At 42.4% G+C, this 13,999-nt stretch overlaps 5 protein-coding genes across 5 annotated transcripts; 2 read left to right on the forward strand and 3 right to left on the reverse strand.

Moving 5' to 3' along the window:
- Nucleotides 1-4,593: 4,593 nt before the first annotated feature.
- Nucleotides 4,594-7,041, reverse strand: PUMCH_003649 (uncharacterized protein; the record flags this gene model as incomplete). Its single annotated transcript, XM_063022611.1, has 1 exon — nucleotides 4,594-7,041. The coding sequence occupies one exon, from the start codon at nucleotides 7,039-7,041 to the stop codon at nucleotides 4,594-4,596; it is 2,448 nt and encodes an 815-aa protein (XP_062878681.1).
- A 1,092-nt stretch (nucleotides 7,042-8,133) lies between these two features.
- On the forward strand, nucleotides 8,134-9,687 carry PUMCH_003650 (uncharacterized protein; the record flags this gene model as incomplete). The annotated part of the gene is made up of 1 exon (XM_063022612.1): nucleotides 8,134-9,687. One exon carries the CDS (start codon nucleotides 8,134-8,136, stop codon nucleotides 9,685-9,687), a length of 1,554 nt encoding a protein of 517 aa, XP_062878682.1.
- Nucleotides 9,688-9,764: 77 nt separating this feature from the next.
- On the reverse strand, nucleotides 9,765-10,367 carry PUMCH_003651 (uncharacterized protein; the record flags this gene model as incomplete). Its single annotated transcript, XM_063022613.1, has 1 exon — nucleotides 9,765-10,367. One exon carries the CDS (start codon nucleotides 10,365-10,367, stop codon nucleotides 9,765-9,767), a length of 603 nt encoding a protein of 200 aa, XP_062878683.1.
- Nucleotides 10,368-10,552: 185 nt separating this feature from the next.
- On the reverse strand, nucleotides 10,553-11,959 carry PUMCH_003652 (uncharacterized protein; the record flags this gene model as incomplete). Its single annotated transcript, XM_063022614.1, has 1 exon — nucleotides 10,553-11,959. The coding sequence occupies one exon, from the start codon at nucleotides 11,957-11,959 to the stop codon at nucleotides 10,553-10,555; it is 1,407 nt and encodes a 468-aa protein (XP_062878684.1).
- Nucleotides 11,960-13,006: 1,047 nt separating this feature from the next.
- On the forward strand, nucleotides 13,007-13,510 carry PUMCH_003653 (uncharacterized protein; the record flags this gene model as incomplete). Its single annotated transcript, XM_063022615.1, has 1 exon — nucleotides 13,007-13,510. The coding sequence occupies one exon, from the start codon at nucleotides 13,007-13,009 to the stop codon at nucleotides 13,508-13,510; it is 504 nt and encodes a 167-aa protein (XP_062878685.1).
- Nucleotides 13,511-13,999: the final 489 nt, after the last annotated feature.

Raw genomic sequence — 13,999 nt, forward strand, 5'->3', positions numbered from 1 at the left:
ACGGCAAGTTTACTGTTGATGGGGCTCTGCGTCATCTTGACTTGAATCTTGAGCCAGAAATGGTGACTACAATAGATCAGCAGTTCCAGGAACTCCGCGTATCACTTCAAAAGATACAGAATTTGGAAAAGATCAAAGATTCGGAGCCAGCCTCGTGTTCTACACTGACATCATCCCAGTACTCAATGCCTTCATGCGCTGACCCATTCCAATGGCTACCTCCAGATCTAATAGCAAATGTTGCAAAGCTGCTTTCACTCGAAGATGTCATAAACTGCAATATGGTATGCTCTCTGTGGCGCCGTAATCTTCTTGACATGCCCTCGGTCTTTCAAAAACCTTTAATCCTCTGTGAGGATGCTACCGCAGCTGTGTATTACAAGAGGATAAAACTTGTACGGAGTTTAGTGTCTAGTTTACCAACACACAAATTAAGTAAACTTCATATAGGTTCAACCACCAGCAAGGAACAGTTACAGTACATTCTAGAAAGTGTCATCAGCGAGAAAAAGCTTGAATTCCAAGCTTTGGAAGTTTCTAATGAGCACATGACTCTCGACCTTCTATTTCACACCCTCAAGAAGAAAAAGTTTCGCTGCCCTGGGCTTCTTCCAATCGAAGATTTGAAATTAGACATTGAAAATACAATGTACAATTCCGAAGTGCTCTTGGAAATACTCCCAAATCTACAAAGGTTGGAACTCGTTTGCAAGAAACATGCTCTACGAGGAAATGATTATGTAGAGTTTCAAAACACCACAGGTTTCCAAAAATTGCTCCACGCTGCCGAGCAACGAAAGAAGGTCAAAAATTTGCAACGTCTCTCCCTCATAAGCAACGAAAGGTATCGAGTATATTCGTTGGGTGAGATGGGACCTCAAACATTTGATTCAAAGCCGCAGCTTCTTCATGCTGCTTATCCCAATTTGACCGAGTTTCAAATGGCAAATCATTCTTTCAGAGACGGAGTAGAAGTGAATCAATTTAAACGATTCTTATCCACGTCAAACAACCTCAAGGTACTATACCTCGAAAATAACGATGATTTCACCTTTGAAATGCTCTTCAATCTAATCAAACTTGCCAAACCGCGGTTTCAACTTGAGAGTCTTACTTACAGACCGAGATGGGGCCTTGGTGACAATTATGAATTACTAGAGCCAGTGGAGTATCAATGCTTAGCAAATTTGAAGCATCTTGACATCTATGGTGTTTCTATCGACGAGCAAAAACTCACGAAATTGCTCCGAATAGTCAATGGAGACCAAACTCTTAAAACACTTAATATTGGAGGTTGTGGTTGGCTCCTATTCCATAAACCCTATCACATGACATATATTCCAGAAAAGACTGATTTCGCGCTCGAACTTCTTTTGACCAGTGTTGAAAATCTCATTCTAGGCAACAATCACGGAATAAACAAATTCTGTTTATTGTATTTGGCAAACTCGTTGGCTCGCGTCAGGGGTCCAGATTGGGCTTTGAAGTATCTCGATGTTTCGTTTTGTAGAGAAATGTGTGATAATGGACTCAGAAACTTGCTTGGAACCAGTAATTACTATAAAAAGCCTCGCGTCGAAACGTTAGTTGTGAGTGGGCCGAAGATACGTGTTACGACTCTCGAGAAGTTCAAGAGAAAGGGTCTCATTGGAAAGTATGAGATGAGGTCCGGGAAGTGGAGACAGTTCGGTATAAGTAGCTTGTACCTTGGTAATCTTACTTTTTGAATGAACCCCGGGAGTTTGCCTGGTTGTTTTACGTAAGGATTGCAGTAGTGTTATTCTGATCAATCAAAGTTCAAAAGAAGTGGCAATGGGGCACATTTCCGGCGCCTAAGACAGCGCTTGCTGTGAGGTTTAAAATGCAATTGTGAAATTTTCACTCGTACTTGCTCGCGTTTGCCACAGATCGATCTGTCGAGCGAACTATGAAAAGCGATAGTGAGTTTAAAAATTAACTAGAAAAAGGCATTTCTGATGGGTGTTAGTTTTGTTAAAGCTAAATCATGACACGCGTCAACTTGCCCATGTAAACTTGTCTTCGTATAATCGCCTGTCCAGCGAGACACTACGTCTGATATAGTACAACCGCCTCCATTTGGTCCGCCGGCGCCTTCGAACGCTGCGTAGACCAGGAAAGACGGAAGGACAAGAAGTTCACCCATCTACTCTCCTCATTGAGTTGAAATTCTCGAGCTCCGTTCAACTCAGGGAATCGAACCTGCGCTTTTGATGAAGGATTTATGGACCCACCCTATGGCACTGCTGCCATGCCACAGGATCTAGTTTAAACTTTTGTTGAAATGTGGATTACTATTCAATGGCGTATACATTTTAGTATATGAAGAGTCTCCCTTCTTTCTTTTAAGTGGGATTATCGGGCCTATTTAAATTAAATCCAGTCCTGTACAAGTTAGTAAACTCACCTAATTGGGAAATTAAGCCGTGCCAGATTTCATAGTAAACAATGTTAAGGAGCGACACAAGTATTACATGAATCTCGTAGATATCGCTTCCTCTCAATTATGCTGAGCGCAAACTAAGAATAATCAAGCTATTTGTGTTTTACCCAGCACTTAGGTGAAATTTAACACTACGCTTTGACTCAATTATGTGAGAAAAGTGAGACATCAGAATAAAAAAAAATGGGCCAGATCTCTCTTCCCTGCCAAGATCAAGAGATCCCTCCGCTTTAGCTTGAGAATCTAATGATGTATCATTGATTGCAGAATTCATTATACCTATTAGGTTACTCATAGAGATTTACCAAGTGACTACCGAATGGAGAATATTGAGCTAGCTGTTGACGCTCGGATTAGACACATCGAATGAGAAGCTCTTGATAACGACGATAGGACAGTACAGAAGCTTTTGGGTCGCTATGATGCCCGTCTATAGGCTTTAGATGGCCCGAGAAAGGCCTTAGATGGCCTGCGGCGCATCCGAGATCTGGCTAGTAGGCCGGGTCTTGGGATTTAAGTAGGGTTAGCTGTGGCCGGTCATATAGAGCAACTAACACAGGTATTCTAATTGAAGTAACAACTGAGGAAACAGATCATCAAGCATGAATGGTATACCTAACAATTATGAGCTCATCAAAATGGTCTGGATTCGGTATTTTAGTGATGTTACGCTACAAGCGGCCTATTAATTTAAGGCTCTCAATTGTGAACTTTCATTCATATTCTTAATCTCAGCTGTTTCATATGGTCTATCCTTAAGGTCGACTTCGTCATGATAGAAATGCTCAAAAATCATACTTCAATTAATCCAGAGTCTAGAAGAGTCCGCGCTTTGAATTCAGGTCAACAATTTGATTAAATTATTCCTCGCTTTATTGCAAGTACTAAAGAAAATCTTGGCGAGTAGCTAGTCCAAGAGGACGGGAGACTTCTGTGATATGTTAACTTCCACTTCCATTAGTGGGCTAGCTATACTGATAGCCTGATCTGACCAATAGGTTAGCCAGTAGGCCAGATCTTGGCCGAGTCCATGAGCTCCGTATTTTGCTATCAAAAAAACATCATTGGGTCATCTAAGGCTCATCAACGGGCGGCCATAGCGGTCCGAAGCTTTTGTGCTGTTTTATTGTCGATACCCAGAGCTTCTCATTCTCTGTGTCTTATCCGAGCGTCAACAGCTAGCTCAATATTCTCCATTCAGTAATCTCGTGACAAATCCTTAGTAGTTACCTAACATTGATGAAGAAACTCAGATAAAGTGTAACGAATGAAATAGTCTTGACAACAAAAAAGAAGCCATCAGGTCCTCATTGGACTGTTGATTAGGCCAACTCCCCAGGTATTTCAGAAATATCCCGACTGAAGTAAAAATAGTGCTAGATACGTTTGAGTTTATACACCAACAAATACAAGTCTTCCGACAGAAGTCATAAATGAGCAAACAGTTTAATAAAGATGAATGTTCCATCACAAAAAAAACAGAATGCGGCCTATGAATAAAAAGAGTCCTGACAGCAGTGTTCAAGCACTAAAAATGGTCTTTTTTTGTAGGAGTTCTATTGAACTCGTGCATCCAGCGAACGATGTTAAAAAGAGAAAGCTGCTGGGAACTATGAGCCTTAATATTTGAACTTCGTTAAAGAGCTTAGAATAACATAAGCATGAGTCCTGGGCAGACTCAGAATCCTTCTTTTGTCAAAATCTTCGCGATTTGTGTCACGATGTAACTTTTCATAAGGTCTAATGATCTCACTAAAAAAGAAGACCGATGCGTTAACGATATGTCTAGCGTGAGCTCTGCTGGATCACACACTCACAATCAACCCCAAAAATCGGGCAGTGTGAGCAATAAGGCTCTATCTAAAGAGAATAAACTTCAAGTGATAACAAAAAAAAAGTAAAGTAAATCCAACATGAATCTTAAATGGCCTGAATTTCAGTAGCTCGTGACATTATCAAGCTTCAGGCTAAGACAAGAAACTTAATCTCGAATGACTGGAGATAAATGTATCTATTGGAGAAGCAAATGAACGATTTCCAATCCAGGCGCTTGAGATCGAACACTCACCGATTCCAAGATACATTGACTCTTTTGAAACCACACTGCAAATTCGTGAAGCATTCTTTAAGTATCAAAAATCAAATCTCAGACACTTTCCTTCGGAAACTTCTGTTGCTAAGACAGGTATAAACTCCGAGGATCCAGAGTTTCTCACGTAGACCGTCCCGCAATGCCTATATTGTGCATTCAATACACCAATTGCAGTGCTTTTGTGTTGGTTGAAGGAGGCAGATGTGACAAAGCCAATTAAGGTGTCATGTCCTTTCCCAAAACAATTCGAGTAAATTCTGGCATCGGCCTTTAACTCGCCCTTATATCTTGGCTTTAGAACTTTTTGTACAACGGGGAGAGCACGCTGCTCCGCCAACTCCGTCTCCAAGTCTCCTCTGACAAAAGCTTCATGGTATGTGTTTTTCATAGTGAATTCGACAACTGAAGACTCTATTTCGTCGCTTGATTCGGGTTCGGAAGAATGTTCATTTTTGGTGATAGAATAACTCACTTTTCCACCATCGTGGTTTTTTCTGTCTTCAGTTACCAGTCCTCTTGTATGAGTGTCAGAATACTGAAAAGCAACACAACGCAAGAACTCCCAGTCGCAGCCGGGAAGAATGGGACGTTCTACATCATCAAATGAGGTTTTTTCCACCGTATTAAGTCTCTCGTAATTTGACTTTTGAGTGCTTGAATTCTGTCGGTGTTCGTCAAAACCAGCTTTTGTGTATGGATAGTCATGCGGGTAATGTGGTCGACAAGCTTCCGTGTCGAGCTGATGCATTTGCCTGAGCCCAACCTCTCTACTTTTTGCGACTCTTCGAAGCAGCATCCACGTGGGTTGGACAAAAAACCATGGCATTGTAACGCACCAGGCCTGATTCTTGAGTCTGTGGACTAGAACAGGAAATGCAGTCAATGATCGCCTTTCCATTTGGAAACTCGGATAATAATGAGACAAACCTTCTTCGCTTCGTGTCCTGTTTTTTACTGAATGCATAAACCTGTAAACTTCATCTCGCTCTTCTGGTATCAATAGGGACGTTAAATTCACTTCATGGTGAAGGGACTTATCACTCACATTGGATAAATCATAAAAATCCAGAAAGTGAAAATATGAATTTGGTCTGTAACTTTCGCTCACAGAGGTAATTCGAGGATCTCTCATAATGAATGAGAAAACACTTTTCACTTGCACTTCAGAGTTAGACCCTTCCGAATTGACCTTGAAGAAATCATTCATTTCACTTAGGGATCGATCAGGTGAACCTCCAAGCATTATCAAAGAGTCGTTGGATGATTCATTCGAAGATTCGTCCAGGGATCTGTTAAATTGATCAGGCACAACCTCATCATAAAATTTTTCTTTCAGCATCTGTACAGTATGTAGAAAATCAAAAAAATCCTTATTGCCGCTTTGATGGTATGATATCTTGAGAAAGTGGAGGAGTGCTTTAGGGCCTCGAAGCTCTATACTTCCTAGAGCGAACCTACAGTCATCAACCTCGACGCCTTCGTATGCTTGAACCCATGTCAAAACGGCTTGAAAGCAGGCTTCAAAATCAGCCGGGTGGATTCGCATGAGAATACTGTTCAGTTCCTTCTGAAAAAACGCAGAAATCAACGCATAACGTTCATCATCGACGTAAAACCAACCCTCGTACACATTCGTCCCGGCTATGATGTCTTCAGGAATAACACCACTATAAGCTGTAAACGTATTGAGTGCTGCTTTAGCCAAATCTATGCTTTGGCATCTGATCACCAATGTGCCAAAGTACGACGTGTCACTAGCTACGGCAGACCACTGAACTGCTCTCCTGGTCTCCCGAAAGCATTTTCTAGTTGGAGCCATTGGAATATTCCAGCCCCATTTCTCAGACATGTGAAAACGTTTGGCGTGCCATACATGATTTGGAATCCATCTAATCTTATTCTGACGGTTTCCATACCTCACATTATCATGCGGCAGGCATAGTTTGTTTGTAGCATAGTTGTCATAGGCTCCATTGATGTTGTTAAGCTCCTCTGCCTGGCTTTTTCTGGCTATTTTCAATTGCTCCTGCAAGCTTCGAATACGCTTTTTAATCCCACCGCTCGGTACGGTGATGGGCACTTTCATATGACGCAACCTCGAAGCAAGTTTTGTGAGTTTCAATCGCTGCTTCAATTTATATAGTTTGACCCTTGTTAGCTTTTTCGTTTTGGGCTGGAGAGCCTCGTTTTGGAGTTTTTCTGAGCGAGCCCTTGACCGCAAAATTCGAGGCACTCGCTTTACATCATATGAAGCGGCTTTCCTTTTGAGACCCCAATGCGTCTTTTGCTCGATGCTTTTCGGAATTGCTTCCTTCATGTAGTGCTGAGATATCTCGAAAGCTCTGTTCTCGTATTCTCGCGAGATAGCGAATTCTAGCGAATCAAGGACTCCATTGCGTATACTTGGATCCGTTGGTTCGACTGGAATAACTTTTCCGTCAATTATACCGCCAATTGGGGCGCTGGACACATTTGATTCAGAGATCATTGTGATGAGTCCTGCATCATGTTTAAAAAGAAGATGGGGTACTAAACCAAGAATACGAATGCATTTTTCTAGATTTTAGAGGAGACATGGTAAATAAAAGCAATTGAGATGAAGTTTTTTTTTAACTCGTCTTTGAAGATTGAGTTGGTTTACGCTTTACTATATTGAGGATTTGCTCTGTAATTGAACTACAAAGAGCTAGCCCTTGATTTACAAATGATTTTCCCCAAATCCCGCTATTGAGATTTTAGAGCTTTTGATTCATGACTGATAGTTAGTTGAAAAATTACCCACACTCAACCACATCAACATTTGATGATGAGACCTGGAGTCAAAATTTAAGAATAGAACAAAAACATATAACTCCATGCCTTTACTACAGTATCCGCCTGAGAAGTGTTTTGTTTCTATATCTTATATTGCATCGGGGTGTAGAGTGATGAAGATGCGCTCAGACGATGAGATACACTTCTGGCACCTTCTTTTCCAATTGTAGAGTGTCTCGTAGAGATTCAAAAACCTCCAATTCTAGTTCTGGTCTAACTCAAATCCATTGCGCTATCCTTTCCAAATACTATTCACTTCATCAAGATCAGGTCCTTTGATAAACCGTCAATAGCATTTATCTATTTAGCCGGTCTCCTCAACTCTTGAATGAAAAACACGTGTATACTCAGATTCAGTTCAATTAATTTATAACTCGATTATCGTCGGTTAAAATAATCTTTGTCTCGTTCAGTTGACATTATTGAAAAGCAGATAATTCATTTACATATGCGTTTGCCGGATACGACCAATATTCGCCGGCCATGTCTCACACAAATGTACAGAAAAAATAATAGAAAATCAAATCCCATATCTTCCGATTTCTAAAAAAATTAAAAAAATCTCACCTTTTTCTGTTCTGGCCACTATCACATCCTACCCCAGATCTGCATACATCGCATACACTCATTTCTTACCTACCACTTACGCTCTGCAATTGCCACACTTAATCCCAATCAAGAATCTTTTCTCTAACTAATTTCCGGGATCATTGATATTTGCGCCTTTTTAATACATCTAACTTTGCCACATCAGTAATACCCACCAATGGTCGTCGACACAACCTACTACGATCTTCTCAATTTACTGCCAACGGCAACAGCCCTTGAAATCAAAAAAGCGTACAGAAAAGCTGCTGTGCGCTTACATCCAGACAAAAATCCAGACGATCCTCAGGCCGCTGCCAAGTTTCAAGAGGTTGGCCATGCTTACCAGGTATTGTCTGACGAAAAGCTTCGAGAACGTTATGACCGATATGGTATCGAAGAGAGTATTCCGCAAGAGGGATTTGAAGATCCTGCGGAGTTTTTCAGTATGATCTTTGGTGGCGAGGCATTTCGTGATTGGATTGGTGAGTTGTCGCTTCTCCTGGAGATGCAGAAAAGCGCCGAGCTATCCGGTGATGCAGAGGAAACAGCAAAACCAGCTGAGTCTGCTACACCTGCTACACCTGCAAAGCAGAATGTAGAGCTGCTGACTCATGTCGATAACCATGCTCCATCTTCGTCATTTCAACACGATGCTCCTGCGTTTGATCAGTTACACCAGCCTTTTGAGTCTCTCAATGTGCATGAAGAGACGTTCGCCGATGCCTCTGATACCCGGACCGGGCGCCTCCTCTTGGAGCACGATCACGCTAAGTCGCTGGAGGAAGACGAGAAGCGCCGCAAGCAGGAAGAGTTGGAGAAGTATGAGGAGGAATGTCGTATCAAGAAGATTGAGACCCGCAATGAGCTTGCCCACAAACTAATCACTAAGCTCCTGCTTTTCACAGAGACAGATATGGCCCCCGATGTTGCGGAGTCGTTTAAGCGTAAGTTGCAATACGAGACTGAGGCGCTTAAAATGGAGAGTTTCGGCTTGGAAATCTTGCACTGTATTGGGTCCATCTACAAAACTAAGGCCAAGATATTGTTGAAGAGCCAAACGTTCTTGGGTGGACTAGGTGGCTTGTGGTGGTCTATGAAGGACAAAGGTGGTGTTATTCGTGACACCTTCAACACTGTCTCTTCTGCATTGGATGCCCAGCTGACCATGCAAGAGTACACAAAGATGCAAGAAGACAACGAATATCATGCGAAGAAAGAGGCTGAAGAGGCTAAGAAGAGCGAAGAGCTGTCTTCAGATGCCGAAGATCCACTCAGAGCGGAACGCGAGAAAGCAAAGGCACAACAGGAGGTTGAGGATCTTGAAAAGAAGTTGCAGGACTTGCACAAAGAGAAGGATGAAAAGGAGAAAAATCAAGACGGAAAGGAGAAGGATAAGGAACCCGAGAAACACACCGCCGAGGATTTGGCAGAAATGGAGAAGTATCTCATCGGTAAAGTTCTTGCGGCCGCATGGTCTGGTTCTAAATTTGAGATTCAAGGAACCGTGAGAGCAGTGTGTGACCAGGTTCTATACGATAAGGATGCTTCGTTGGAAACGAGAATTGCTCGCGCAAAGGGTTTGAAGATAATCGGTCAGGTGTTCAGCGAGGCTACAAGAACAGATGATGAAGCCGAAGAGGCTCGGATGTTCGAGGAGTTGGTCGCAGAGGCCTCCCAAAAGAGAAAGAGAAAGACAAAGCCTACCGAGAAGCAGACAGAGGGTACTGCCTAATTGAGCGCAACAAACTAATTATTCATGTGGCAAAGAGCTAGTTTACAATTTTATTTATTACATTTAAATAGGAACATCTACTTTAGCATTTCCGCGCGAAATTTGTCAAGACGGTTTTGGTGCTCTTGCACAAAACGAATAACTTTCTTTCTATTCTCACGCAAAATATTGTTGCCTGCAACGTCCACCCCATCGAGTTTCATTAACTCCTTTAAAAGCATTTCCGAAAAATACTTGAACTTGTATTCCTTGTCCTCTTCAGACAAAGTGCCATAGTTCTCGATATATTGGTCAATTTGAGGCACGTATGTCTCTTCGACAAAGTCCAAAATGCGTTGGATCTCCTTGTTAGCACGCTGAGCCTTTGTCAACTTAGGGCCCTTCTTCTTCTTTTTGCTTTTCTTTTTGTCTGTTTGGTGGTCTTTTCCCAGCAGCATTGCGACCAAAATGGCCAACGTCACGGCGGTAGCAGCCAAAGTACCGGTTGCCGCAGTCAATTTAAGGCTCTTGACGTCCTGGAGAAGTTCCTGGGTTGTTGTAGCGGAAATTTCAGCAGCATACTTGTGGATTGTTTCACGGACGTTCTGAGGGATGTGTTGCTCGATCTGAGCAGTCAAAGTCTTCAGGTGGAAAGCAAGGGTGTCACGCGCCCACTGCACCTGCTTTTGCAAAGCGTCCATGGTTGTTTTTGGTTGAATGTTTGTGGAGAAGTGGTAGACGTACCAGTGGTGAAATTTGCATGTGGTGATCTCTGCAGGATATAGAGTATGTTTGGATTACAAAAGAAGTAAGTGTAGTCAAAAAGGGGAACGCAACTTCATATTGGATCAGATTATATCGAATAGTTTTTTTTTGTGGTTGCAAATTAGTGAAAAGTGGGTTTCTTTGCTTTTGGTGGCGGAACTTTGCGTTCTTTTACTGGGTGCAAATGGTGAGGATCAGCGGTGAGAGTAACGCCATTGGTTGGAGATTCAATGATATCAGGGGAAAGGCCGGGATTTTCGGAGTTCGAGTTTTTCTTTGCGCCAGTTTTTTCATGCACCTGAGCTTTGGCCTTTTGGTTAGGAAGTCTCCTCTTGGGACCCTTGGAACGCGCCTTATTAGGATGAGTAAGCTTTTCGGGCTTTGAGGAAGAAGTTGAAGAGACAGTTTGTGCTCTTACAATTGGCTCTGGAGCTTTTGGGGTGCCAAATTGTGGCAAGGTTTGAGCACGAATTACTGATGAGAGAGTGGCACGAAAGTCGAGACTGGAGGGCTGAGTAGTCTGCGCCTGTGGTGATTGTGTTGGTCGTGATTTTGTCGGTCTTTCTAAGGCTGGTTTTGTCGGTGCTCGTTGTAATTGCGCCGCTTGTGACGTTGTGGGTTTGATAGGCTTGATGGGTTTATTCTGAGGCTTTGCCAAAATCGAATGCGAATTCAAATTTGATTTGGGGGTTATCTCCAGATTGCTCTCAGAATTGTTTGAATCCCTATGCGTTATGATTTCATTTGCTTGAGCTGAATGTATTGTGGATGGCTTCTGTGGCTTCGCTGGTTTTGGGCTCGTTGGCTTCTTCAGCTCAGTCGGAGTTTTGGTTCTCACAGTTGGTTTGAGAGCTGGCTGCATTTGGAGTGGGATGTTTTTCAGCATAGAAACGCCATTGGACCCAAAGGCTGGTTTTGTCGGCTTGAGAGGCGCATTCCCTGCGGCCGTAGCTCTGTGAAAGCCCTGTTTTTCCATACTCGGAAGGGGAATCTTCGCTGGCTTAGGAGGTGGAATACTCTTTCTCAAATTTTCTTTCGTTGTACTCAGTACATCGCTTCCATTTGATCGTGCTACATATGTCGGCAACTCGAATTCAATGTGAGCTAGCGTCGTCTCAGGTATTTTACTTTGCGTCTGAATCCCGTTATCGCGAAGTGCAGAATTTGATGTTAAGAGACTAGTCGGTTTTGCCGGCCGAGGCGGAAGTTTAGGCGCAACATCGTTCTCCTGTCCCAGAATCGATATTGCACTCATTTTTCTCTGAGAAACTTGTTTTTTGACTCCTTTTAGAGCAACATTGTTTGGTTGGGCATTATTGTTCTCCCCAACTGTCCCCAAAGAGCCCAACTTCACTGGCCTAGGCGGTTTAGGTGGGGGACCATCTCTAGACCGGCCAGCAGCTTCCAGTTTTTCGCCTCCTAACATTTGCGAGTGACCAATTCGTTCCTGAGACAGTTTCGATAGCCTCAGCAAGAAATTGTCTGTTTTTCGTTCTCCAATGGAGACAGGTTGTTGTGCAATTGACATCCTATAACAAGTAGAGAAGGACAGAACTAATTGACCAGACCGACTGGTTTGTGCAAAGTAGTTTATAGGAAAAAAAGCGAGCGTTCAGCGCATACAGCCAGACTATAATCCCGTCTAGAGCACTGATAAGAGAACTGGTATCTGGGGAAATGAGGGACAGTGAAAACAGATTATGAATTTGTGGATTTGACTCGGGGATTATGAAAATTGAAGAGATTCCAGGAAATAACGTGATTTGAGCTGTTCGGAAATTTTTCAGTGCCCCTCTTTCCGTGATGTGATTCTTTATCTTTCAACACCGACTCGATTCTACACACAATGACGATAATAAGGAGAAAATGAGTGTTAAATTTCTACATCTTCAACAGTCAACATTTCGCTAATGAGTCTCTTTGTTTTCTGTGAGAGCTTCGCTGGCTGGTGTTGATAGGTGAATCTACCCAAATTTGAATGGTCCTAGAAAGAATAATGGGAGACACCATCTATTACACTTTTGAAATTTCTTCTTTTCTTAGATTTTCATTTTAATAACAACTCACATGTATTCTTCCTCTAATGGAGTTCATAACTCTAGTTCATTGAGATAAGGCCAGGAATGTAGCGAACAAACCAGATCGAAATGGTGGATTCAAATCATTCAAGCTTAAAAAAACGATCTTGAAATTTAATTGAAAGCAGTTGTTTTAGTTGGAGGCACGGGTGTATTCACCTCCCTAATTGATCTCTCATAGCCCAGTACCTATCCACTTAGTCTTATAGATAATTACTTGGAGACAGCCAAACCCTCTACCATCAAAAATTCCTCGAATCTGCGAAACATTTGCTTTCTCCTTCTTTTTTCCAATACAAAATTTACCCACGTAAACCGCTTATTTACTGCAGGTACACAAACAAGTGCACTACATTACAACTCGACCAAAACCGGATTTTGTGCAAATAAAGGTACATCGCTGTGATCTCTAGAATTCCCTGTATCTATCAGTATTACATTCTGTGTCAATTTTAAGCTACTTCCCCGATTGTTGACACATCGTTGAATACACAAATATGACAAACATTCTCTTCGTTGCGCTTATCAGCAGAGATGCAAAGCCGCTCTACATGCAGATGTTTGACGAACGAACGCAGAATATGAGCAGTTCAGCAACAGCTCCTCTGGAAGGAGAGAATCAGGACAATGGTGTTCCCAAAGAAAACCCAGGATTGTTCCTCAAATACAACTTTCTCGCACACATGGCGCTAGACGTTTTTGCATCACCCATGGCGCTATTGTCTCGAGAAACTGCAGTTGACGGTGTGGCCCTCCTCTTTGTCCAGGATAGCGTATCAGTTTATGGAATGGAATCTAATAATGGCCTCAAGATCGTAGTGGGAATGGACAACGAATGCGAAAACAACACTCTCCGCGATTTATTCGGACGTATCTTCCGATGCTATATTCGCACAGTTTGCAATCCATTCTCTGAGGTGTTGGGGGTAAGAGATTGTGAGAACATGCTTCAAACAGAGCGCTTCGATGCACGGATAAAAGAGGCCATTAGACTAATGTAGGTTTTAAGGATCTACGAGATGTATTTCATGAAGCTGTTTCATTGAGAGGGTCATAGTTTGAGCTTATGTTTGTCATATTCATCGACACATTTTTGACCACTGTCTAAGTTTCATCGCAAATTTGACGATCGCTCACAATAACACTAACACAGGTATCATTTGTGCAGATGCGTATCGTGTCTTGTTAACGTTTCATCTGCAATATTTACTTTTCATGGTTGGAATCGGTGCCAAAGAACCCTCATGAACCCAGGCACATCGCAGTGTATCAACGAGTCTTATCATATCAAAAGAATTGATTGTTGTGTCTGACTTGCTTGAACCACCGTTGGACTCGTTATCTGTATTCTTCATGCGGCTTTTGGAGAAAACTGGTAGCGGTAGTCGTGTGTCATGTTGATATTCTCAATCCGCAGCCCTAGACTTTTTTTTGTATAGCTGCCAATTGTGTTATATTCGAGTTGGCTAAACCAATATCCTGCAATTCAG

This window comes from Australozyma saopauloensis, chromosome 4 (assembly GCF_035610405.1).
Source record: "Australozyma saopauloensis chromosome 4, complete sequence".
NCBI lineage: Eukaryota > Fungi > Ascomycota > Pichiomycetes > Serinales > Metschnikowiaceae > Australozyma > Australozyma saopauloensis.